This window comes from Ictalurus punctatus, chromosome 6 (assembly GCF_001660625.3).
Source record: "Ictalurus punctatus breed USDA103 chromosome 6, Coco_2.0, whole genome shotgun sequence".
Lineage (NCBI taxonomy): Eukaryota > Metazoa > Chordata > Actinopteri > Siluriformes > Ictaluridae > Ictalurus > Ictalurus punctatus.
Window position 1 is genome coordinate 14,020,566 of NC_030421.2, and position 26,631 is coordinate 14,047,196.

The 26,631-nt window shown below is 41.4% G+C and overlaps 2 protein-coding genes across 10 annotated transcripts in view; both read left to right on the plus strand.

Moving 5' to 3' along the window:
* Window positions 1-21,712, plus strand: part of zeb2a (zinc finger E-box binding homeobox 2a) — a 47,646-nt gene extending 25,934 nt beyond the window's left edge. For 3 of the 5 annotated variants that reach the window (XM_053680880.1, XM_053680882.1, XM_053680883.1), the window contains 8 exons: window positions 8,810-8,983; window positions 11,660-11,731; window positions 12,991-13,185; window positions 13,389-13,603; window positions 15,119-15,227; window positions 15,549-17,491; window positions 17,912-18,092; window positions 19,578-21,712. In XM_053680880.1, coding sequence (XP_053536855.1) covers window positions 8,810-8,983; window positions 11,660-11,731; window positions 12,991-13,185; window positions 13,389-13,603; window positions 15,119-15,227; window positions 15,549-17,491; window positions 17,912-18,092; window positions 19,578-20,182 — 3,494 coding nt within the window. In that variant the 3' untranslated portion in view covers window positions 20,183-21,712. The remainder of the gene's footprint in view (window positions 1-8,809; window positions 8,984-11,659; window positions 11,732-12,990; window positions 13,186-13,388; window positions 13,604-15,118; window positions 15,228-15,548; window positions 17,492-17,911; window positions 18,093-19,577) is intronic. The other 2 variants (XM_053680884.1, XM_053680881.1) reach the window with 2 other exon arrangements.
* A 2,882-nt stretch (window positions 21,713-24,594) lies between these two features.
* Window positions 24,595-26,631, plus strand: part of gtdc1 (glycosyltransferase-like domain containing 1) — a 59,840-nt gene continuing 57,803 nt past the window's right edge. For 2 of the 5 annotated variants that reach the window (XM_017469958.3, XM_047156178.2), the window contains exon 1: window positions 24,596-24,680. The gene's annotated coding sequence lies outside the window, so the exon portion shown is untranslated. Of the gene's footprint in view, window positions 24,891-26,631 lie in introns of all 5 variants that reach the window. The other 3 variants (XM_017469957.3, XM_053680885.1, XM_017469960.3) reach the window with 3 other exon arrangements.

The window sequence follows — 26,631 nt, forward strand, 5'->3', positions numbered from 1 at the left end:
GTGTGTGTAAAAGAGAAAGAGAGAGTGTGTGTGAAGTGTGAATACGCTCCTGTTCTGAAGATCGGTTAAGGAGGAGGGGGAGATAGCTGTAAGCGCTAAAGTACCTTTTGATTACGGTAATCTACATTCTAATTATCCACTTTAGCTAATTACCACCTTGCCTTACCCCAGGTGTGTTCCTGTAAACAGTAAAACACACACACACACACACACTCACTTTCTCACTCTTTTTGGCGTCCTTTTAATCCTCTCCCTCCTGCAGTGAGGCAGAGATCTCCTCCAGATGTTCCCGTCTCTCGCTAATAACAAAGCTATTAATAAATAAAATGCACGATTCCAGATGTGTAGCATCTGTTTAGAGTGTGTCGGCCACCTTAAAAAAAAAAGTGTAATAACTAATTAGGCGTTTTATATATTAATAATTGTCTCTTATCGAACGACTACAGCGGTCTGATCGCCGCATTCGCAGTGCAAAAGGATGCAGTAGAGAACCTGGGTTCATTTCCCCCCCTGTGGCTTTATGGGTAAAGGGCAGGGCTTGAGGTCATAGGGGTGGCAGGAAGGGGACCTAAAGGCCAGAATAGAGGCCTTCCGTTGTGCGATACCTGGCAGGGATGCTATTCAGGTGACGTTGCTTCGGATGCGAGTGTATGCGTGTGTGCATGTGTGTGAGGATGTGTGTGGGAGGGAGTGCTGAACAGATGTGTTTTACTTCCTTATTAACATCACAAAGAGCTGCTCTGATTGAAGGGGGCTCTATTACTCTTTGGTGGGATGTCCCCATTCACACGCGCACACACACACACACACATACACCATCACACAAAACTGACCTCTTTAGATGGCTTCCACCTACACTGCCAGCTGGTAACTGGAGGAGTTAGTAGTTGCAGTGTAGTCCACATCACCTTATTTCACCAAAGCGTCACGAACGTATGCCTACAAATAGACTCAAGAAATCTGCTCGAGTAAAATTACCGTGAGAGAGAATAAAAAACCCCCCACATTTTTAAAAAAGCAGATCAGGTGTAAAATAATTTGAACTGTCTTCCAAGCAACCACCGAATGACTTCCCTAATTGTTAAAGTAATTCAGCTCCTCATCGCGTCAGAGAAACAGGGCTTACTCTAATCTGCACCGGCAGCGCCGTGTGTTATTGTAACGTCCTAATTAATCTTACAGGAGGTGTAATGCGACCTCAGATTAGGTCTGCACCTCGAACGGATTAATTAATGCTTCTAATCATCGGCAGCAAAATTAATTTTGCCCTGATTACACGCCTTCGAATTTGCATGTGCTTAACGCTGGGCGTTTTTTTTTCCTTCTTTTTTTTCTACACTATGATACTACACACACACACACACACACACACACCAGTTAAAAGGAGATAATATAACATAATATGGATCATACACAGACGGACACATTTGCATTAATATTGATACTGTGTTTATACACATGGAGATGCGTTAATACTGATATATGTTTGCATACACACACACACACACACACACACACACACACACACACACATATATTTGTATCCTATTGGGAGCCATTTGAAGCAGAGTGTTATTGATGTTATTGAGGATGTTGTAGAGATGATGGGAAGCTAAAGAGGTGTGTAGCTGACAGTTCAACCTGGTGCTTGTATTATTTCATTTCTAGGGATTCACGATGCTTCGGCTATTAAAGACAGAGGCAGATCAAGTCCTAATGACTTATAAAGAGCAGATGAATAAGAGGTGGTGTTTAAAACCAGGGGGAGAAAGAAAAAAAACAGTCCAGACAGCTATATGGCTTGGGCGAAGCTCTCGTCTCACTTTTTTCCTCTCTCCTGTGCGTCATCTATGGAGCTGGATATCTATAATTGAGGCACTTGCTGCCCAACCCAAAACCAGTGAACACCATTTTCCTCTCATCACATGGCTGAGAGCTCTCTCTCTCTCTCTCTCTCTCTCTCTCTCTCTGTCTCGCTCCTCTCGCTCATCCATCATTTGCGGCGATTATTAAAAAACACGACTATTTCCGACATACCTCAGGAGAGCCTTACAAATTCGAAGTGCTGAAATGCGAAACGTTACAAATAAACAAAAAAAAAAAAAACAAACAAAAAAACACAACAACACCACAGTGTTTGTGTACGCTATACGACGCCCGAAGGCGCCGATTGAACTTCTACATTTATTTCCATTTTTTGGCATGTTCCCACACGACCGCAGAGCTCAGGTTCACGCGGCCATGCGTTTACTCTCGGGGCAGTAGGAGAGGTGGGGAAGATTAGAGGAGAGGAAGAGGTGTGGGTGTGGGTGGGTTGTCGAGGGCTTGGACGGATGGATGGATGGATGGATGGATGGATGGATAGATGCATGGATGGAAAGTACTATTCCTAGCATGAATATTTCATGAGCAACCTGTCTTCCGCTCGCAAGCCTCCATTTAGATCCCACTCCGAGGTGCCTGACTTGGCCCACATGTAGCTGTTAGCTGATAGAAAATACTCAACAAGCACCTCTGGCAGTGGCACAGAGGGAGAAACCTAATCTCTACACAGCTCAAGCTGCTTCCTTTTAGTTTACATTTCTGTCTTTCCCTCTTCTTTTAAGCTTGATTTCATTTATTTGATTTTATTTATTCAAGTTTCATTTCACACATTTCTCATGGTAAGTGAAAGACAAGTGGCGAGAGAAAGGATGGGGGAAAGAAAAAAAGACAACAAAGAGGTTTTGAACAGAAGCTGTTTTTTGAAGCTAAAAAAGAAAGAAGAAGAAGAAGAAGAAGCAATTTTACATCAAGACGATGAAGCAGTTTTGGTTAAGTAAGAGGAAAAAGAGGAAGCTTCGCCTCTGTGAAGGGAACCTGGTGTTGCTTTAGTGGTGAAACTGTTTGAACAGCCAGTGACCGACGGGGCTGATCGCACGCTGAGAGCCACCGAGCATCTGCCGGGAGATTTGCATATTAATTGACCCATATTAACTCCCCCTTGGAAAAAAAAGAAAGATGGTAGACTCCGCTAATTCATCTGCCTAGACTCTGCTTCGTAGTTTTGCTCCCACCTGATTTCCATTTGAATCAGAAAATCGAAATAAGAAATTAGTTTAAGTAAACTTTAAGAAGAGACTTTTAAAAAAAAAATATTATTTCATTGGAAAATAAATCTCTATCGAACTTTAAACCATTCTAAACACACAAGATATATTAGTCTAATATCTCCTATATGACAAATCTAGGCTCAGTAACCCAGATTTGTGCATTAGTTATTTAACTGCCAATACATGCTATTTGATAGTAAAAATCAAGAAATATTGGCAGTGTATTCAGACTATATTTCACAATATATGTAATCATAATGTGAATATGTAGATTAGATCAGCGAGACAAATGCAGCTATGTAACCAGGAAGTTTATTGTTTTGTCCATTTGCAAGTAACGTAGAGAAACCAGTTTCTTAATTTCCCTCACTGCAGCGTGTGTTTTCTCCCAATCTTCCTGCCTTTTCTGATTCTCGCTGTAGCAAGCCATTGTGTGTTTCTCCCTAGGCCATAGAGAACACACACACACAGACACACAAATACACAAACACACACACTGAGGCTGGTGGAGGCCCAGAACAGTTGTCGAGAGAGCGAGGGGTAACATGTGCATGCGGTGGGCACAGATGGTGGGTCTGCGTGCGGGAGGGGAGGGGGGTAAGGTGGGCCGTCTGGCGGCATGAGCGAATTTAGGAGCCCCTATCTCTCTCTCTCTCTCTCTCTCTCTCTCTCAATCTCTCTCGCTCTCTCACTCTCCCTCCCCCTTGGTCTGTCTGTCCTCCCATTTTTTTCTTCCCCAGCCTGTTGCATAGGGGTCCTACAGTAGACAAATGGGAGTTTAATTCAATTAGGGGGCAGGCTACTGTTGCCTCCTCACTGCAGGGCCTGAGGTGCATGGCAACCCCCTACACACACACACACACACACACACACACACACACAGAGATATCTAGAGGTATCTATCTATCTATCTATCTATCTATATATATATATATATATATATATATATATATATATATATATATATATATATATAGATATACACACACACACATACATACACACATATACACATATATCTGTGTGTGTGTGTGTGTGTACATATATATATATATATATATATATATATATATATATATATATATATATATATATATATATATATATAAAATATATAAAACATTCTGCCACTGTGCACACAGGACACAGCCATGCTCAAACAAATGCTCACTCTTTCTATGTCCTTGATTCATCCATCCCCCCTTGTCCAGGTTCTCCGTAATGGTTCACGCCTAGTTGAGTTTGCACTGAAGATTGTAGACTGCACAAAAGCCTTCTCTCTTCTTCTCATTCTCTCTCTCTCTCTCTCTCTCCCTCTTTCTCTCTCTCTTTGTGCCCCTGCTTAGGCCACTGACCTCTCAGTCAGCCAGGCCTTAAAACAAACAGCGGCTCTCTCACTCACCTCATCCGCACGGATCCGCTCAGGAAGAAAAGAACGTCTGAATCACTCGAGGCCGGTCTTATCGAGCATGGAACGGAGAACTAGTCAGGATTATTTCTCTCTCACTTTTGTTGTGCAGCAGGAATGTGTGTTTTGTGAGGTAGTTTCTGTATTAGGATATGAACAGGTGTTGTTTTGAAATCATTCCATGATATATAGTGTGAGCTGTATTGGAGAGTCTATGGTATTGGATCATGATGACCAAAACTCCAAAACCAAAAGATTAGCCAGAACTATCCACCGCTATGGATGGTGTAATGACATCCTTTCCCACTAGTTTTAACAGTAAACACTAAAAGCAGAAGTAACAGAGGTCTAGAGAGGCGCTCCAGGGTCTCAGTTATTTTTCACTTTGCATTTAGGTTCATGTGAAGAGACATCTCAACCAAATGGACTGTACTGTACTGTCTGGTAGAACATCACCTATTGTGTACAATAGTACAGTTTAATATGAAACTAGGCCCTGGTGTTTTTGTAGTGTTGCGTTCTTTGTTACATACGCTTGCACTCTTGGCAAGATGCTGAACCAAATCGAGTACCTGTGGTACAATACTTAGTAAAAGTACAGGTCACCTGAAGCGATAAATAGCAGATTGGATAAAATGTGTGAACACAGATTTTCCATTCTCACTATATGTGTATTAATGCTTCCTAATACACAGGATGCTTGCTTACCCAGGTTAAATGTGTGTCATCAGTCTTTCCACTCCATCATTTTCTTTTCTTTCTGCTGCCTGATTTGATTTATGTGGATCATTTCCAAGCTGTAGCCGCTAGGCAGCGACCTTTTTTTTTTCTTCCCCTCCTTCTTCTTTTTTTTTCAAACGCACCGCTGCCTCACCTAGTTGGTTCCCATCCCCCCTCCTTTCTCTCCCTCGCTCAGGTGATGCACAGGAGAGAGAGAGAGAACTGAGAGAGCGGTTATTTTCCATCGCCTGTGCAGGCTGCTTTCATTACCGTAGCGGACGAGGGGAGAAGAGGAGACATACCTGGCTGCTGTTTGATATGGATAAGCGCCTCGTCTCGGGCTGCGTCTGATTGTTTCTAGTATGTGTTTAGAGCAGGGAGATTGGCTTTTGATGGAGAGCGAGACGGAAAGGGACGGAGAGGAAAACGACGAGGAGACGGATAATGGCCGAATGACCTTCGAATGCGGAACACGAGGAGGTGTAACGTGATCTTAGCTTGTTGGATCGTGAATGACCCGCTGAGACCCTACGTGCTTTTCTAGAATATGTACAAATTTGGATACGATTGAACCCACGCATGAGGCGATGGTGTCTTAGCTTTCAAAAAGAAGGATCTCAGGTGAGGACGGATCTTTTTCTTCTGGAGCTTGGAAAACATGCATGGGCATGAAGGAATGCTGAACGAATGTAATAGGACACACACACAGACACACACCTGTCAGAAGGGTAAACAGCTGGGAAGTATGCAGCGAGCACACGCACATCCAGACACGCAAACCCACACGGACAGCGTGAGGCTGTGGAGTGTGCGAACCTTAGTCCGTGGAGTGACACCATAGGCCACTGGAAAGAGACAAGGTATTTTTGTTTAGATATGAAGTCTTCAAATCTGCTCTTTGGAGTTTATCTGTTCATGCTCATTTAAATACATGGAAGCCATTTTTGCGTATTTCAGGGACCTCGGAACATTTCAAAGAATGAGAAGGGTGAGGACCGGGTGAGTGTGATGACAGATAAGATGATAGGTGGGTTAAACCTGACAGAAAAAAAATTAAATTATATATATATATATATATATATATATATATATATATATATATAGAGAGAGAGAGAGAGAGAGAGAGAGAGAGAGAGAGAGAGAGAGAGAGAGGTGGCCTCTTTGTCTCTGGGGTGAGCATAATGGGCCGTTCACTGCAGACATTACAAGGCAGGACAGCTGGCAGGATAGCTAGGGCAGCCAATAGGATTGCTAAATGGGTGGGGCACACAGTACGTGGGGGCATCTGATTGGCAGCTCTTAGCCACTCGTATTATATTCATATATTCTTCTAGTCATATTGGAAGAGAGAAGTCTTTGGACATTCTGGCTGTTTGTCTGGCTGTTAATTTTCTCACTCACTGCTTCATTAAAATGTGTCTGTAAAGACACACACACACACACAAATTGACACACACTCATATTCCCATCTGCCACATCACCAGACTCATTTGACCTCTGAGGTAAACAGTGTGATGGATTGCTTTTGTGTTGCAAGCTTTTTGTGTCTTGCACACATGGTAATGGCTACACACACACACACACGCACATACACACACACTTGTGCACAGCCAGCGAAATGCATTTTGCCTAAGTCAAAATATTTCTCTTCCTGAAGCCATTCTTCAAACCTAAACATTTTCCTCATCCTATTCGAGGCAGGATGAGCCGGGCGATATAATCAGAAGGAAATTGGAGCCACGGAGACTTTCTCTCTAAGGAGAAAAGACATACACACTCCTCGTACTCATGCATTCATGCTACGTAATTCGGAATGTGCCATCTCTCTAACTAGCTCATCCCTTTAAAAAAAAACCCTGTCTGGGGGATGAGAGCGGTAAAAGGGAGAGGCTGATGGTTGGTTCAGTATTTTGTGTGGGCATGTGTCACGGTTCCTCTTAAACTCAAACAGCTCAGCAGTCGCCTATTATTGATATTCAGCTCCCTGACCTCTGGATTCATTCTTTCGGCCTTCCCTTCCCTTCCCTTCCCATCCCTCCCCCTCTCTTTCTTTCCCAGTGGACTTCAACTCCCACCATCCAGTCACTGAGATGTAACTAACTTACTGTATTTTCCGAAACTTAGGGCCGTGTGTAATATCGTACCTGGATAAATGGGAGTTTTAGAGCTGTTAAGGAAGATGAGGAGTCTGTGTGGCTCTGATGTCTCGGAAGATGTGTGTGTGATAGCGCGCGCGCGAGAGAGAGAGAGAGAGAGAGAGAGAGAGAGCAATATAAAGTTGCAATATGTACAAGGTATATCCAGACCACACACAAAGCTACTTATGTCTTACTTTCCATTACTCCCTTAAAACCTTCCTTTCTCATTTTCCTTTGAGCAGGGAGAGGACTTGTGTGTCTTTACCCCCACTCTCCTAAATAATCCCACCGGTCACACCTCTTACTAAAAAATCTTTTTGTCCCACGCCCCTCCTCAACCCCCTCCTTCTTCCTCTCTCTCTCTCTCTCTCTCTCTCTCTCTCTCTCTCTCTCTCTCTCTATTCCACCTCTCCCCTCTCTTTTGGTATTCAGCCAGCGGCCGGCGCATTTTTGCGCCCATCCCTCGCTCCCCTTTTTAATGTGCACCTGTTGCGCAGTTGTCCTGGCCCTGGCAAATGTGGCCGCCGCCAATCACACAAAGATCATATTATGATCGGCTACGTGCTGGCTAATCTTCCCCCTTTCCCCGGCGAGTCCTTAGAGGTACAGGGCGTCTTTTTTCCGCCTGGGAACCTGCAAGAGGGAGAAGAAAGAAACCCAGGTCATTGCTGTTTAGCTAAATGAATGGGGTCCTGCAGACAGATTAGGGGGTTGGGTATGGGACGAACGGAGCTGGGAAAATGAACACGGCCGAGGAGGAGAGCATGTTGTTTTTGAAGCCAAGACCGAGACAAACATCAGCAATTAGGTCTCAGATTTGGCCATTAGAGCCATTTCCCACTAACTCTGGCCGGGGCTGGCAGAGTGCCAGGGCTGATAAGGTGCTGCCGAGGACAGAGAAAGCTCGCAGTGGAGAAAACATGAACGCTGCTCTTCCCATGAAGTCATGTCCATTTGTACTGCAACACCTCACTGCACCCATTTCGTTCTCGACTACATTTTTTCTCTTCTGTATTCTCTAATATATATCATTTTGGATTCTGGCCTGAGTTTTACAGTTCACAGATTACAAACTAAGTATGATGTGTATTGTACGTTCGTTTTTTTTAAGACACAGTGTGAGTGTTGGGACGTCATCCAACGCGATGGCATCTAAGCGACTCACTCACATGTGTAAAACATTGCAATAAAAAGAACATTACTCCACAGACCACTTTGACTTGCTTAGTTAGACTCCCTAACCAGCCATATTGTCATATCCATCATCCAAACATGGACTGTTTTGGTGTCTATGGGAATTTCCATCCGTCCCGTGTCTGGCTTTGTTGTCACTCCTGAACGGGAGCCATGCATGTAAACCTAGTGCAGAGATCCAAACTGTACAAGCTCTTTGTGGAAATGATGAATGATTGGTGATAAACGTCACCGGTTTCCTGTCTGTCTTTTCGCAGTGCTGAGCTCCGATGAAGAGGACAGGCTGCAGGGTTCGGAGGGAGAGGGGAGCCCGGTTGGCGTTCCCAGCCTGGAGCCGTCGCCCCGAGTGGCTCATGCCCTGCTTTCGTGCAGGGAAGACGATGAGGACGAGAGCCGTGACATCTGGCAACACACCGACCTCAATGGTGCAGGTGAGAGCTTGACTAACGCTGACCCATACTCTCTCTTGATTTTACCATTTTAACCCTTTACATTCTTGTTATTCTTTATTATAATTATTTATAACAGAAATACCTGTAATATAATATCAAGATGATTTATTGAAAAGAAATGAATAAGGTTTGAATAAGCTGAAAGCCACTTAAGGATTAAACTGACCCATTTTGTATTGATGTTAATAATATAGGCAAATGGACTTGACTACCGTGCCATGCCTCAGATAACCACGAGTTGAAAGTCGGAACTGGCTATGGCTTGTTTCGCAGTTAAAACTCGTCTCTTAGTCATCTCATTTAGAAGTTACTTACACCTGACCTTATGCATCATCGTCACTCCCACACAGCTCTTCTTTTGTCTCTTTCTTCAAATCTTCTTTCCATCCCCCTTTCTCTCTGTTTCAAAAGCGATCAACTTTAAATGACAAGGCTCGTGCTAGCAAGGCTGAAAAGACAAATTCTTTTAATTAGGATCCGAGAGACATTATTACGCACAAGCCTGCCATGACCAAGGCCTCATTAAGAGCATTAGATGAAATTTTTAGTGTTATGATATTTATGATATCCATTTACATGCATAATGGCGCCACAATTCCACGGCTTCTGCTGACAGTTACGGAATGGAACGGGATTTTTTTTCCTCCTTTTTGTATTTCTTTCAATTCACTTGACCCTCAGCAACCTAATGACTTGGCCATATGCTTCTTCTTCTTCTTCTTCTTCTTCTTCTTCTTCTGCTTGAACACAGACAAAGCATGGCATTGCCACTATAGAAAACTCTGTCTATAGAACTGGCCTCTGGTCGAGTGGCATTTTGCTAAGCTGACTAACGCAAATGGATGCTGGATTACCGAATGTCATGTACACTCTGGCATCCTAATTATCAGCTCTATATAGAAGCAAGCGCAAGGACAAAAATACAGCCCTGACATCTTATTAAGATTAGCTTTGAAATGCTAAGTCAAGTGAAAGATGAATATAAAAGCATTTCAGAATGATGAAAAAGCATCCTGTACTCTGTAGGTTAGCTGTGTACATGCTGGTAAGCATGACAGCTTTGAGTGGTGAATGAATCATCATACACAGTTATACCCAGGCTTTTTTTTTTTTTTTTTAACTTCCTCTTTTTCACCATATGTTTGCCAGTAAAACATCAGCTCAGCGTTTATGTACTGGGTTTTCCTCATCCAATCGCAGTCGAATCAGTATTTAGAAATAATAATGCGCCCAGCTGCATGACTGCGTGCTAATAAACAGGATGAGCGTTGTTTGCTATCTCACCAGTTTGCTGTGGACATTACAATTACAATACATAGCATGCTAATCTATGTTTCTTTAGCTTCCCTTAAATAACTTTTCTTGCTGGCAAAAAAAAAAAATAAAAAAAAAAAGCAGGTGGCACATTTCTCGAGAACACGCTCAAACAAAACTTAGCATCACAGCGAGACTTCACTGTAAAAAAACGAACTGCAACCACAACAAGCAGAACTGATCCACCCAATACTGTGGTGATTTTTGTCTCTCGAGGAAACGATCGCTTTTAGTATTAAGTCGTAGCACTTTATGAAAGTGTACATAAAGCTCCCACTGATGACGACGACGACAATGATAATGACGCTCCTATAATTATTCTGAAATATCTTCATGCTAGCTAATGCTGAAGGAGCTTAACAAGAGGACGTCATGGAAATAGCTAACTACTTTTCGTTTGCATGAGCGCTGAGGAATATCCACGCCGACTCCAGGATGACGGACATTTATCTATCTGTACGGCGACCGGAAGGGGAACGTTTCACTATAGACGGGGTTTCTCGAAATCAAGCCCCCAATTAGTGAATGATTTGTTTGTCCTGAATTTCAGAAAGTGAACCGAGCTGTTGTTCGGTCTATAGAGGTGCTGCTTTTTTATGATTATTATTAATCTCACTTTTGAAAAGTGGGTTTAATTTAAAAAAAAAAAAAAAGAAAAAAAAAAAAGAGGAGTTTCGGTTTTCATTCTCGGATAATAGGAAGGAAACTTGCAAGCAGTTCAGAAATTAAACAGCACTAATGCTGTGTTGTGTGTGTGTGTGTGTGTGGAATATGGAATCTTCTTGTTTTCCTTATTGTGGTGGAGGTGCTCTATATCCTCCTTCTGAAGGGGAAGCTCATGATACTTGTGACTGCCGGTAAGAAGTCACATGATCCCGAGCAGGAGGAACAAATACAATAACTGTAGTATATGAGCAAGATTTCTTCAGAAGCCACAGCACTCTTCGCTCAAAAATACCTTGATTTGGTTTCAGTGACTTGAGAACGTCTGTGCGCTTGTCCGTTCATGTCGTTTATCACCAACGAAAAGGAAAAGAAAAGCAGTCAACCGCACGCCTTTCCTTCTTGTGTTCATTTCACCAAACACGTGTTGCTTTGTCCTTGTTTTATTGTTAAATTGTCATCGCAGTATGAGGGGGGAGAAAAAAAAAAGAAAGAAAAGACGACAGAACATCTCAGGGGTTTATGAAGGAGCCCAGCAGACTGGTGCTAGCACATTTAATGCTGTTGATTCATTCACTGTGGTCTTTCTTTTGGCTGCTTGACTTTGTGGTTTGTCTTAAGCCCAACAATTGCTAATATTCCTTTTCTCTCTCTCCTCTCGTTTTCTTTCTCTCGCAGCAGAGGAGAGAAAAGATGAATACAATCCTCTGAGCCCTGACTTGTCCCTCCATGGAGCTGGAAACGGTACAGGTGAGCCCACGTTTCTGATTTTAGCGAAACGCATCGCACCATGTTTGTCAGTTTGTGCCATTGCCTCGGTGGCTATGAGCTATTTCTAATTCCAGAGGGGGTTTTAGCTTATTCCTGGAACAAAGATCTTTTCCATCCTTGCTACTTTCTGTGCGTTTGGCAGAATAGATTTTCATCTGCCAGCCTTTTTTTTTTTTCTTTCTTTTTCTTTCTTTGAGTATGTCATGGAATCGAAACGTTTTCAACGCGCCACTTTGGAAGATCCGATCCGGAAAGTCATCGTTTTATCTCCTTATCGATTACCGAGTCAGAAGATTGAACGTTAGCGGAAGATTGTAGACTAGTGGCGATCGCTAGACTGTGTCTCGCAAACGTACTCTGACAGGCATTTGAGATAATGTTGCTTCACGTGTGTCAGGAGGAGATGGAAAGTAAACATTTGTAAGTTGAGCGAGAGTGCACCGCAAATCACATTTCGCCACCAAATCGAGTTTGGGAAGAAATCAGATTTGTTCTGTCCGTGTACTTTCCAATTAGTTCACAATGAGACAATAAAATTTTCATTTGCCTTCTTTTAGGTCCCTGTGTCGTAGCTCAGTGTTACAGCAGACCTGCCAAAGTGAAAATAATGGGTTTAGGACACACTTTCCACAATTTTATTTTTGTTGTGCATTTTATTTGTTTCTCACTGTTTTCCTATAACCGTAGATCTCGCCGACCTTTAGGACATAGAACACGTGTGTGTGTGTGTGTCTTTTAAATCTCACACTTCTGGTCTTTTTAATGCCTTATCTTTCAATGGGTATCATTGCTACTTCTTATTGTTTATCGTAAACTCCCTGGTCTGTGCAATTATACATAACGCATGGCTCGTTATTAGATTTGGAGTCTGATTTTAAGTATACAATGGGCCGTGCAAAGTGAGATCAGTTACCCAAGTGAGCCTAATTGCCACATAAACCAATTACCCACAATGTTGCAAATGTTTAAAGCCTTTTCCAACATGCAAGAGGACGCTTAAAGAGTGCTCGATGATCACGCTGGCTCCTATTCGTCTTTGAAGTGGCCATTACACTGTAACTTAAATAAATACTTCCACCTTTAAAGGCTTCCTAATGGTTTGTCCCCCGCTACATCACATTTAGAGCAGCTGCTTTCCTAATGTCCAGCTGGGGCTTTTCCAGTGACAAGCAACGTAAACCAATGGGTCCATTTGTAATTTATTTTTCCCCCCCCCGACACACACTTCCTGTGTGCAGTTAAGGGTATTGATGCCACTGCAGAGCTGGAGAGCTTCTTCGCCAAGAGGAAGCTGGAGGACAACGAGGGATGTCCTGCCAGCATCGCTGAGTACCTGCAACGAGGAGACACGGCCATAATTTACCCAGAAGACCCGGAGGAGAGCACGAGGCTGAGCACTCCAGAGGCCAACGGGCAGGACGACAATGAGAACGGTAAGTTCGTTTAAACGAATGTGCTGAGAATTTTTTTTTAATTTCTTTTCCGAAGCAGAAATCATTTGAGTAAGATTCACTTAAAAGTATTTTCATTTCGATGTTATAGAAGACGATATCTTGCAGAAAAGCAAATTAAAGTTCTTATAACCCAAAATATGCTAACACTTTGCTGATCTTGCGTTCTTCTCCTTTTTGTACAGATCTGGCACTCAGGACGCCAGATGACTTTGCCCAACTGTTGACCTGCCCATACTGCGACCGGGGCTACAAGCGACTGACCGCCCTCAAGGAGCACATCAAGTACAGGCATGAGAAGAACGAGGAGAGCTTTCCCTGCCAGCTCTGCAGCGACACTTTCGCCTACCGCACGCAGCTGGATCGCCATATGGCCACCCACAGGCCTTCTAGGGACCAGGTGAGTCCAGAGATTATCTTCGGGGTAATCGGCATCACTTTGAAAATTCACGAATTTCATTATTATTATTATATCTCCACTCCTGCCTCTTTTTATATCTCAGCCCTGTTTAACACTTTAATGAGGATCAGTGATTGGCGTCAATGAATGCTTTTCAATCAGAATGTGTGTTTTAAAAAAAAAAAAAAGAGAGAGAGAGGGTGCTCAAACATTAAAAAAGTTGTAGAAAGTAGACTCGAGTATGTCTAAAGAAAGCCCATCATTCTGGTTCGATCATGTCTGGAATGACCGATCTAATCCAAAATTGGTCACACCAAGCAACATTTTAAGGAATGGCGTCTCTATATTTAAAACCAGTTCCATTTCACGTAACCATCTCACTATATACTGTACGGCCCCCGTTTGCTATAATTCTAGCTCTGTTGGCTTCACATACTAAACATGTTTCTCTGGAGCCTCCTTAAAATGCGGCTCTCTCACACCGGAGCCACAGCTGTGCACGGTCGTCTGCCCACGGTAAGGCATGTGTGGGATGTTCTAGCACATTGAGTTCTATAGACTTTATTCCTCAGCTGCTGTTGGAGTGGAATCAAACTCCAAACATGCACCCAACTCTGACATTTGTTTCGGTGTTTCTCGTCGGGTTCAAGAGGGCCCGTGTGACTGAAAATACAAAGAATCCATGTTGCACCTTTTATTCTTTTAGATAAAATGTCTGTAGTAAATAAGCTGTTAAGCATTTAATTGGATTGAAACAGGATATTTTACATTCAAGCGGCAAACTTGGAAACTTTGAATTCAGTCACACAGCACAAGAACTATGTGAGCTACCCACCTTGCCTTCTTATCTGCCTTAATCTCGTTCAATCTCTCTCATACACATGCACACACACCTTTCCAGACTAATTTAAACATGTCCAGATGGCTTTTCTTCCAGAGATCTAGCCTACCCTAATCCCTAAATTACATGAAATGTTTGTTTATTCACTCTCTAGGGATATTTTCCTGAACATTTTTCAACTGTTAATTCCCAGGTTTACCTAGAATTATAGTTGTTTCTTTACACTGTGTGTAGTGTATACGTTTTTTTTTTCTTTTTTGGTGCATGTTTTACATTGTATATAATTCCCAGAGTACAGTGGTTTGAGCTATGCTCTCCCACTAATATTGAACTTTTGGAGAAGTGTGTTCTGTGCATTGTGTATATTTTGCCCATCGAATACACACTCCTGGACTCCCACATGTTTTTCACAGACCTTTGTATCTGTGTGTGGGGTGCAATAGTGAGTGCTGTTGTTTTGCTTGTGCATCTAGGGCCCGCCCACATTTTAATTTCAAATTCGGAAGAAAGCGCCTACATTTACTCGCTTCAAGTGAGTAGATAGAGATTTAGCTCACACTCTGCTGCTTAAATCTAGGAGCAAAATGATTTATGATTAAAGCAATTCATCTTGTTCTCTCTAAAATAATGGTTTTCCTCATGTACTTATCTCTCAATCGTTGTTTTCCCTGCAGCCGCCGGTGCTGAACGAAGGGGCTGGAAACCGCAAGTTCAAATGCACCGAGTGTGGGAAAGCCTTCAAATACAAGCACCATCTGAAGGAGCACCTCCGCATACACAGTGGTAGGTAGCCAAGTGTCAGTGGTCACCATTTTATAAGGTTTTGAAATAGATATTTGATGACCAATGATTTTACGTCAGCAAAGCAAGTAACTTTTCTTATTTTTTTCCATTGTATTGTGTGTCAACATGACTATTTTCATTGGCATTATATTAGTTATTCAGTAACCCATTTGGTCTTTTAAAAAAGGATGTTTGACTTGCATTAGGCTTAATTTGTGTGTCATATTAAAACCAGTTTTTACTCCTTAAATGAAGAACTTGAAACTGAGCTTGTTTTAGCCAGAGCTTGTTTTAATACCTTCCTATGTTTTTCCTGCTCAGGTGAGAAGCCATACGAATGCTCCAATTGTAAGAAGCGCTTCTCTCACTCCGGCTCTTACAGTTCACACATTAGTAGCAAGAAGTGCATTGGCCTCATCTCTATAAATGGACGGGTACGACACGGAGGTGGCCCCAAGTCTGGCTCATCCCCAAACTCTGCCGCTTCATCACCAGGCAGCCCTGCCTTGACTCAGCTAAGGAGCAAACTGGAAAACAGCAGGTGCACTGGTCTTCAGGACCCATTAGCCCACCCTGATATAAAGGCTGAGCCCATGGACTTCAATGAATGCCGTCTCATGATGGCTTCACCACCAGAATATGGAGGACCTGTGGGTTTTCTTAATGGTACTGGCCATGGGGGGAGCCCCCTAGGGATGCACAATTCGTCACAGAACCCCTTGCAGCACTTGGCTATGAGACTGGATTCACACGCATTAGGCTACCCAGGCTTGAGCAATAACCTAACTAAGGTTCAGCGGGTCCTCCAGATTGTCGACAACACTGTGTGCCGGCAGAAGTTGGACAGCAACTCTGAGGAGACATCCAAGTTGAGGGCCTACATGAAGGATCTGGGATCCCCGATGGAAGAGCACAAGCTGGCTGGATTTCATGGGGTTGGACACAACAGTCCTAACAAGAGCATTATTGACTACACGTTGGAGAAGGTCAATGAGGCCAAAACTTCCCCACAGAGCCTAACTGAAGATGCAGATAAAAGGGCTCTTGTCATTAAGAAAGAGCGGGCCATTTCAGATGAGAAGGCCCAGGAGAGGGATGGACAGTACACATCATTCTCATGCCAATTCTGCAAGGAGTCATTCAATGGCCCTATTCCCTTGCACCAGCATGAGCGCTACCTTTGCAAGATGAACGAAGAGATAAAGGCAGTCCTGAAACCTAATGAAAGCTTACCTGTCAGCCGTAGAGGAGTGTCTGGCATAGAGCAACAGGGTGTTATGGTATCCTCTTCTATGCCAGATAGAAATACAACTAGCCCAATCAACCTGTTTAAAGATCACTTGTCAGTACTGAAAGCTTACATTGGCATGAATTCCGAACCTAGCTCTGAGGATCTGAGAAAGCTCTCCATTGCAGTTGGTCTTCCTCAAGAGTTTGTAAAGGAGTGGTTTATTCAATGGAAAGTTCAGTCTCTCCATGGCATGTCCAGGAAAAGATCTCCACCTCCTGAATGGGGAAATGGGGACAGCAACCATGGTTTGGCTAGAGAATCAGCACATGCAAGATCACCTGCTTCCATTGGCCAGTATAGTGACTCAACAGCAGAACTCCAAGGTACTACCAATGGTGAAACTGGGCACCGGCTATCCAAACATCACCATTTACCAAGCGTAAGACACATAAATGAAAAACTAGTTGACTCAGTGGACCACTTGAGAGGCGAGACACCCTCACCCCTGAATCTTTCTTCAACATCTTCAAAACACTCTCACAGCAGCTCCTATACCCCTACAAGTCTTACCTCTGAGGATGCCCATGGTGAACCTCTAGATTTGTCGTTGCCAAAACATCTCTCCAAATCTGACAGGAAGCCTAAGCCAAATGGTTTCAACATGGATGGTAATGGTGACCCTGTTGTACGAGAGCAAGGAACAGAACCGCTGGACTTAGCTCACATCAAGAAGGAGTTCAATGGCTCAAACAATGTGGGCAACGAAAACCAGCTAGACAAAAGTTCTAGCCCGATCTTTGGCATCAACCCCTTCAGTGGCGGTCCAATTTATACCCCGCTACCACCTCATGGAGCATTCCCTCCATCTACTTTCATGTCCCCAGCACAGGCCAGCATCCCAGGACTAAGGCCTTACCCAGGACTTGACCCTATGGGCTTTCTTCCACACATGGCTTACACATATGCGGCAGGGGCGGCCACCTTTGCTGAGATGCAGCAGCGACGGAAATACCAGCGGAAACCAGGCTTCCAGGTAAATTAGACTTCATTCTAATATTGCTGTCGATCAGAGGTTAATTGCAGCGTTTTTGTTTTTTAATTAATGCTGAAAATTTTAATAATCATTTGTAATATGTGAATCAGCTTCAAATAAAGAAATAAATACATTTACATAGCTATTAAATATCCATGTTTTCAATGAGATATTGTGAATAGCTCTTAATATCTTTGTTTACTTTGTAACCTGTGTTCTGCTGCTAATCCACTGGTCAAACATAACCTATTTAAAGCAATTTCATGGTTATTGAAAAGCCCATATGTTGCCTTTTTGGAAGTCTTACACACATTCAAGAGATAAGCTCTGCCCAGACTTGGGATCAAACAGACCTTGTCTCCCTTAAGGTGGCAGGTGTGGATTTCTGTGCTAAATGTCTTAAATCTGTCTCTCTTTCAGGGGGAGCTGCTGGACAGCACAGGGGACTATTTGTCAGGGCTGGAGGACCTGACAGACAGTGAGTTGCTGCTTGCCCGGAAGAAGATTAAGAAGACCGAAAGTGGTATGTACGCGTGTGACTTGTGCGACAAAACATTCCAGAAGACCAGTTCCCTCCTAAGACACAAATATGAGCACACAGGTATATCACATTTAGACAATTCTTTTTTTTACCCTCACCCCAAGTTATCTCTTTTGTTTTTTCCCCCACTTCTTTCTTACATCATTTACCTTCTGTTATACCCCCCCAATTTTATCTTGTTTTCTGTTTATTTATTTGTCCATTTAAAACCATGAACACCAAAAAAAAATGTCTGATTCCTTTTGACAGGCTTTTAATAGCACCGTTATTTAAGGTTTGATTTAGCTTAGGTGTAGTAAATCCTTTTCGGGGCAACTGAATGCTCTGTGGTAAAGCAGCAGACTTTGAAGGGATTTCATTCCAGCCTATTACTTCTGTATTGCTTAAATGCAATATATTGATTGGTGATAGAAATGGAAGCCTGTCATGTACAGAGTTTACAAATCATGCTAGCATTTCACGGTAAGCCAGGTGCATACAAGTGTGTGTGGCATTTCGATGGCACGGCGTGACCTCCCCTCCTGGGGGACTCCACTCTTTCACAGGCTTGCATCATACCTCATTCACATTCCTCACCAGGAATGCAGGGCGGGGAATCTGCTCTATCGTTTATTTTTGAACTTGATGAGGGAAGGTGGGTGGGTGGTGGTGTGTGTGTGTGTGGGGGGGGTCATCTCAAGCATGGCAGCTATGGAAGGTGCTGCAGGCATTCCGGTGCTCTCCATGGCCAAGAATACACTACATGTGTTCAAAGATGATAGCCAATGTGTGCGTGGGATGTGTGTGCGTAAGTAAAAAACGGGGTTACAGCTGAAAATGCCAAATGCTTCGCCCCGTTGATTAGATTTTACTGTATTTCCATGTGCTCAAGAGTCACAGCAGCTCCTGCCAAAGGACTTGGTGAATGAATACAGTGGAGGGGAAGTTTCTTCCTCGTTCGCCCCCATTACAGTATCATGAAGGAGCTGTCTGACCTAAGCATTTTATAATCTGGAGACATGATGTCATAAAAAGCATGCTCCATCAAGGATGCTGACTGCCTCGATTTCACCTTGTGCGGTATGCTGTGATAATCACCTGATCTCCTTGGCTGCATTCAGCGAGGTCACGCACAACCTCAGAATAGCTCATCAGGATCATGGCTTCCCTCTTGACTCCTTATCCTGTTTATGGCATAAAATCAAAAATAAACCCTGTTGTGTATTCACAGTGAAACCAATTTATGTTACTTTTTTTGGCATGCACTTACTAGTCAGTCTCACAAAGGAGGGTTTGTTAATAATAATAATAATAATAATAATAATAATAATAATAATAATAAAACAGTAGGTCAAAATTTGTTTAGGATTTTCTATCATTTGAAATATTTCATTGTGGTGTTGCATTCTATTGTATCACATGAATTCTTTTGGATTGAACTATAGCACACTGACACAATTTTACCATCACCCAAGAGATCAATACCTGAGAAACACATACGCATTTTTGCTTTGCTGTGATACCACACTAACCTGTTGGCTTTTCTCTTTCCTTGTGTGTCTGCAGGAAAGCGGCCTCACCAGTGCCAGATCTGCAAGAAGGCCTTCAAGCACAAACACCATCTAATCGAGCACTCACGCCTGCACTCGGGCGAGAAGCCCTATCAGTGTGACAAGTGTGGCAAGCGCTTCTCGCACTCGGGCTCATACTCGCAGCACATGAACCACCGCTACTCCTACTGCAAGAGGGAGGCTGAGGAACGTGAGGCTGCCAAGCAAGAGAGCCACGAGAACGGTGGCCTTCTGGAGCCCACAGAGCTGCTGATGCACCACGCTTACCTAAAGGGACTTGCGCCACTGAGATTTTCTGATCCGGAAGAGCAGGGCGAGGACATGATGCGAGGAAGCACTATCTTGAGAGACGGCACCGAGGATAGGGCTAGGGAGGCAGAGAAGGCGTACCCGGAAGTGACGGACAGACGAGAGGCGATGTTCAGGGAGGAGGAGGAAATGGAAACGGAGGAGGATAGGTTAGAGCGCCAAAGCCTGGACGGTATGGCAAAAGATGAGAAAGAGAACGATGCGTCAGGAGGAACGGAAGATGAGAGCTCAGAGGAGAGGAAGGCGGAGAGCAAGACAGATGGCGAAGGCGAGAATGATGATGCTGATTAACTACTGCAATTTGGATTAAGCTTCCAGTGTTGTTTTTTTGTTTATATTTTTGCTTGTATTGTTTGCTCCTTCCCTCGCATTGAGGGACTTTGAGCCAGATTCACTTTTGTGACCACACTGCCATGTCTTGGTTATTCAGTATTGTACTCTGAGACATAAAGAGTGGAACTCAGGCTGGCGTTGTCCATGGTCCAAAAAAGCAGGCAACAAACTGGGTGGGACAGTTCGAGAGTTCACATTATGCAAAAACAAAAGTGATGATGATGATGATCTATGTTATAATAAGAGAACCAACGGAAAGGTTTCACAAGTGTACAGAGTGGAACGTGAAGGCTGTGTGGTGCTTATTTCCATAACCCCTGTGTTTTTATTGTGGTCACAGCACAAGCCTCGAATTGCACTCTGGTGAATTACTACATTAAATAATAATTGTAAAAAAAAAAAAATGTTTAGAAAAGAGTAAGCATTGCGTATATGTACATATACTGCGTTTGAAGTTGCAGTAGCGTGTCTGTGTTACGTTTTTGTCTATCACTTACTGTGATATCCTTGTTTTTACCTTTTCTTTCCTGACCTGCCACATGTTTATTTTGGATTACATTATGGCTTTTTTTTATGAAGCGTCTTTATCAAAATAATAATAATATTACCTGTATGGTTCTAAAGAAAATTACAAAGTCTTAAAAAGAGGGACTAAAGACGGCAGATATATGATGAAGGCTCCATTGTGCGAGGCTTTGTCGAGCACCCCTGTTTTGTTTTTTCGTTAGAGAAAAGCCTTATATGCAAGCCCTGTTTCACCTGTGTTTTCTGCAAGTGCCATCCTTGTAAAGTGTACCGTGGAGTCAATGTGTGTCCTCCATGCACCTGCTTAAGTATTACATAAAAATAATTAAAACAGCCACCCTTTTTATTTGAATTACCTTCGTCAGTATTAGTATAGCTAGACTTCCTAGTTTACATATTGTTTGTGCAATTTTCTGTACTTTCTTTTTTTTTTTTTTTTCCAAGACCATCTGTCAGTATTATCATGGTTTGTTTTGTTCAATACAAAATCCAATTATTTTTTATTTTAAACTACCATTTTATTTATGTGACTCATTTTATAATTCCTAATTATATTTATTTCATACTGTAGTGTACAGTATTATAGTTCCTCGTTATAGATATATTTTAGTAAAATGGATCCTGACAAGTGAATATCGGAACAAATTTTACATTAAGAGAGCATTTATTGTATCTGGAACAATTACTGTTGATTGTTCTACTTACTTAATGTACCTGATGAAGGAGATTCTACAATTTGGGAACTTTTGATACAATATTGTGAAAACACTGTATTTTTGACTGAGAAGAAAAGAAAACAAAATTCCACTTTATTCATCTGTTTTTCTTTTTTAGCTAAAGAGATGAAGGTTGTCTGTGGTCAATTCTTGAAATGTCTGTTGAATTATAATTTAATTTTTTTGATTTGTATTTTCTCTTGGAAATGACCTTGCTCGAATAAACGTAGCCCAATTTAATTTTCAACGCCTGTGTCATGCTTCACATATGTGTGTGTGTGTGTGTGTGTGTGTGTGTGTGTGTGTATATATATGTATATATATATATATATATATATATATATATATATATATATATATATATATATATATATATATACACATATATATATATACACATACAGCTATTTTTCTAATTTAATTTTTTTTTTTTCCTCAAATTAATAAATTTGAAGGCACTCTTACTTTTAATATGAAATATATCGATTTTGGATAGTCTACAATATCAGAGGTTTTCTCTGTGAATTATGTCAGGTCGACTAGACCAAAAACTAAATCTCACCCAAAATATAATTGTCAAGGCATTGTTTCTCGTCCAGCGCACTGAAGTCATGAAGTTCAGCTACATACAGAGGTTTCTGTAAGTCAAGTATGCATTGTTCCATACAGTACACATGATCATTATCTAAATCTTACATACATACAGTACAGTATCCCCAGCAATAAACCATATGCTACTTTTATTTTGATTAACACCTGAAAATGAAAGTAACATTATAAGTAGAATCATAACATTTTAGGAATTCATACTTTCCTTGACGTATTTCGGTAAAATTAAGATTCGCTATTCGATTGAATTAAAGAATTTCTTGTCTTCTACACAGTGAGGTTTCTCTCAGTCAATTTTAAAAGTAGTGTTAACTAAGTAGCTTGTAGTAGTAGTAGTAGCAATAATAATAATAATAATAATAATAATAATAATAATAATAATAATAATAATACAAATATTAATAATCACATTATCTAAGTGTTGTAAATGTCAATAAATTACATGATCTTAAAATGACTCAATCTCTAATAACAATATTCATAGTCATTTATTAAAGGGGGAAAAAGTAGCATGTAATTTCAGAAAGAATTTCTCAGGTGATATTTTTGGTGCGTATTACTTTAAAATTAAATGATTAATTTTTTTATTTAATAAGGAACACAAAAAAACAATACATAATACAGGTAAAAAAAACAAACAACAACTTTGTAATGAGTGAGTATGGGTTAGTCCACTTCTGGAATGCCATTTGTGAGCTTTTTTTTTTGCCTGTCCCAGCCATCTATTACTACATTTTGTTGTAATATAATCGTTAAAATACTTCACAATTCTTTTATTTGCATTTATATATGAATCCATGTAACAATTCATGCTTGAAACATGCTTTTCCATGAGTTATGTATTATGTACATTCGCTCAATCCTGTTACTTGAAATACTTAGAATATTCAGTAAGTCAGATGTTTAACTAGAAGTTCGAATTTAATGAAGAAAAAGAAAGAAGAAAGTCTATGATTCTTTTTTTTTTTTCCAGTGATATTGAGATACTGACCGACAAGGCCCGTTTGAAGTTCAAGTTCAGGCTCAAGTGGTTTTATTGTCATTTCAACTACATGAAATGTAGCTACAACCTCCATCTATCCATCCAAACTCCATGCACACAGGGCAGCGGCGGGAATCGAACCCGCGACCCCAACACAGGATGGCGGGAAGCCTGGAGCCTCTCCTGGAAAGGGTGCCAACTCATCACAGGTCACAACTGCACACACGATCACACACCCATTCAAACACTACAGACAATTTTGGAAATGCCGATCAGCCTACAGCACGTGTCTTTGGACTGGGGAAGGAAACTACCTGGAGGAAACCCCCGAAGCACAGGAAGAACACACAAACTCCACAAACACAGTGTGGAGGCGGAAATCGAGCCTCGAACCCTGGAGGTGGGAGGCAAACGTGCTAACCACTAAGCCACTGTACCCACCTAGCTACAACCTCATTCATTTCAAGCAAATCATTAGAAAGTCGGTACTGTCTTCATGTCAGTAGCATGAATGCTAGCTAAACACATTTTATATGTTTGCTAATTCTATGAAACAACCCTCAAACTCAACACTGTTACTCATTTAAAAGCAAAAAAAACCCCACCAGTGTTGGCAAAGAAACAACAAGAAACAAATATATTGCTGCCTGTAGCTAGGTTAACATGTTTTGAATAGTTAAATGCACATATGCTTAGATTCAGTAAGCTGAAACATCATCATCATTATTATTACTATTATTATTATTATAGCAATATACACAAATCATGGGATCATATATATGATATATATATATATATATATATATATATATATATATATATATATATATATATATATATATATATATATATATATATATATATATATATATATATGACATATGATATACATATATATATGACATATATATGTACCCCGCACAAGGCGGGGTACACCTTGGACAGGGTGCGAGTCCATCACAGGGCACAATCACACACACTCACACACCCATTCATACACTACAGACACTTTAGACATGCCAATCAGCCAACCATGCATGTCTTTGGACTGGGGGAGGAAACCGGAATACCCGGAGGAAACCCCCGCAGCACGGGGAGAACATGCAAACTCCGCACACACAGGGCCCTGGCGGGACTCGAACCCTGGACCCTGGAAGTGTGAGGCGAATATATATATATATATATATATATATATATATATATATATATATATATATATATATATATATATATATATATATATATATGTATATATATATATATATATATATATATGTATATATGTGTGTGTGTGGTTATATTTACAGTATACACACACACACACACACACACACACACACACACACATATATATATATATATATATATATATATATATATATATATATATATATATATATATATATATATATATATAATCCATATATGATATAAAGCAGAGTTTTAATGGGAGAATAAAATCTGAGAAAGAGAAGGGAACGTGATTACTCTCTCTGCCGACGTAGCTCGGGTGACGTCAGCGCGCAGGCAGACACGTACGCACGCAGGCACGCACGTCCTCCTAAAGGACGACGGGAGTTTGAGGACGAGGTAAATATGTATCGCGCGCTGTGCCGTTAGCATGGTTTGTTTGATTGTTATTTTGTTCACCTTGATATTAGACACTGTTTTGTAGAATCCTCGACCCTGTCTGTAAACAAAAATATGTATTCTTCGGTGCATATATGTATGTATACGGTAATGCGCATGTAACGGTATTACCTTAGTAGCTAGTTAACGGAGTAACGTTTTGACGTCAAACGTGTGTGTTGGATAGACAGATGCACTACATACAGTAAGGTTAAACGTTTCTTTTGAGTCATGTTCGGAGTTATATTCGGCTCACACTTGGTAAACAGCCAAAAACAAACGAACAAACAACAACAAAACGCTGCTGTGTTGCAGACTGTACTTTGACTTTACCTGGTTTTATCAGCTAAACATATTTTATAGGTCATGGGTATCACCCCCCCAAGAGGGCACATTAGACCAAATAAAAAAAAATACCAGAGGGCCAGTCCACACTATTATTCACGTAATTATGTAAAAAAAAAAAAAAAAAAAAAAAGACATGTTTACAGCATGAAAACAATGAGACAAGCATAGACTGGTCTGTAAATATGTCTAATGCAGTATATTGGAGTTGAATTGGACCTCAAAAAGCTGAAAAGTATTTACACCCAAATCTGGTGAACATTGTAGGAATTACAGCACTGTTATTTTTGGACGATTTATGCAGACAGTTTGTTCGCTAAATTATATATCGTGATGCTGCTTGTGTATCACAGAAATGCCAAGTATTGTGATATGATATGTTTGTCGTATCGCCCAGCTCTATGGTCTGCCCTTTTGTTTGCAAAGTCGTCGTAAAAGGAATAAACTAACGAAATCATAAATGAAATTGTCATTTTTAAAACTCGTTTTCCAATCCAGTTTAGTTAAGATTTCTGAATATTTTTTCTTCACTGCCTGTGATTTGATTCAATATTCAATAACGTCTCATGATATTAAATTCCTTAATCACTGCAACAGTCTCTCTTTCTCTAACACACACACACACACACAAACATACACGTGTTTGTGATGGCTCTCAAAAAAAGTACCCATTTCTTCAGATTGTCAGCTATAATACTGTACGTTACTATAGAAACAGGATTTCGAGGAGATTTTTTTTGTGATTGTTGTATCCAAAAACGCTCAATTATGCTGTGGCTTTTTTTTCTTCTTCAGAATTATCGTTGTTTTTGTGCTCAAATTGCAGGAAATTGCTTCGCATGCTCTTTTCGCAGTGAAATTTGTCGGTAAATGAGACCGTTTAGCCGTACTCATATTCGATGCACGTGAATTGAAAAGGGCATTGGCTGAACGCGCGTTGTGATGACGTCACACGCCGCGTCTCGTCCGAATTCTGCGGTAATTTTGAAATTACCGCTAGCTCCTCTGATTATTGAGGAGTTTGTTTGTTTGTTTTTGCGTTCATTTCTGCGATCGCGAAATCATGATATAAGTCACTGCGACTTGAATTATAGCCGGTACTGGCGTACGTTAGAGCTGCTATGATGGAAAATTAACCAGCACCTTCGATAGTTCGAACAGCGCTTTGGTCATCGTTTATCAGTGTGTTGAAACACCCAGAAGGCGTACGTGTGTAATAGTGTCCGTGTGTGTTCACGCGGTATTCGTGTTGTACGATATATGATCCACACTACGGTGTCGGTGTCAGCGTCAGTGCCGAGAACGATCCACCTCCTAAATAACATCTGGACAGATGTTGGCGGTCTTGTACCGGTCCCTTTCTGCTGATGGACAGGATACAAAGGCGTTTACAGGGTAGGATCAACTGATAAGATGATGAGATGAAACGACAAACTCTGTATATTTCAGCGCTCGGTTAGTTCTCGAAGAAGCCCACCATTACCGATAACCGCCACCAACTTCAGATTATCCTGTAATACAGTCGAGATAGATGTGACTAGAATCGTGAGATTCCTCGCACAATAAATCGTAAGGTCTGGCCCCAAAAGCTCCAAGCCACG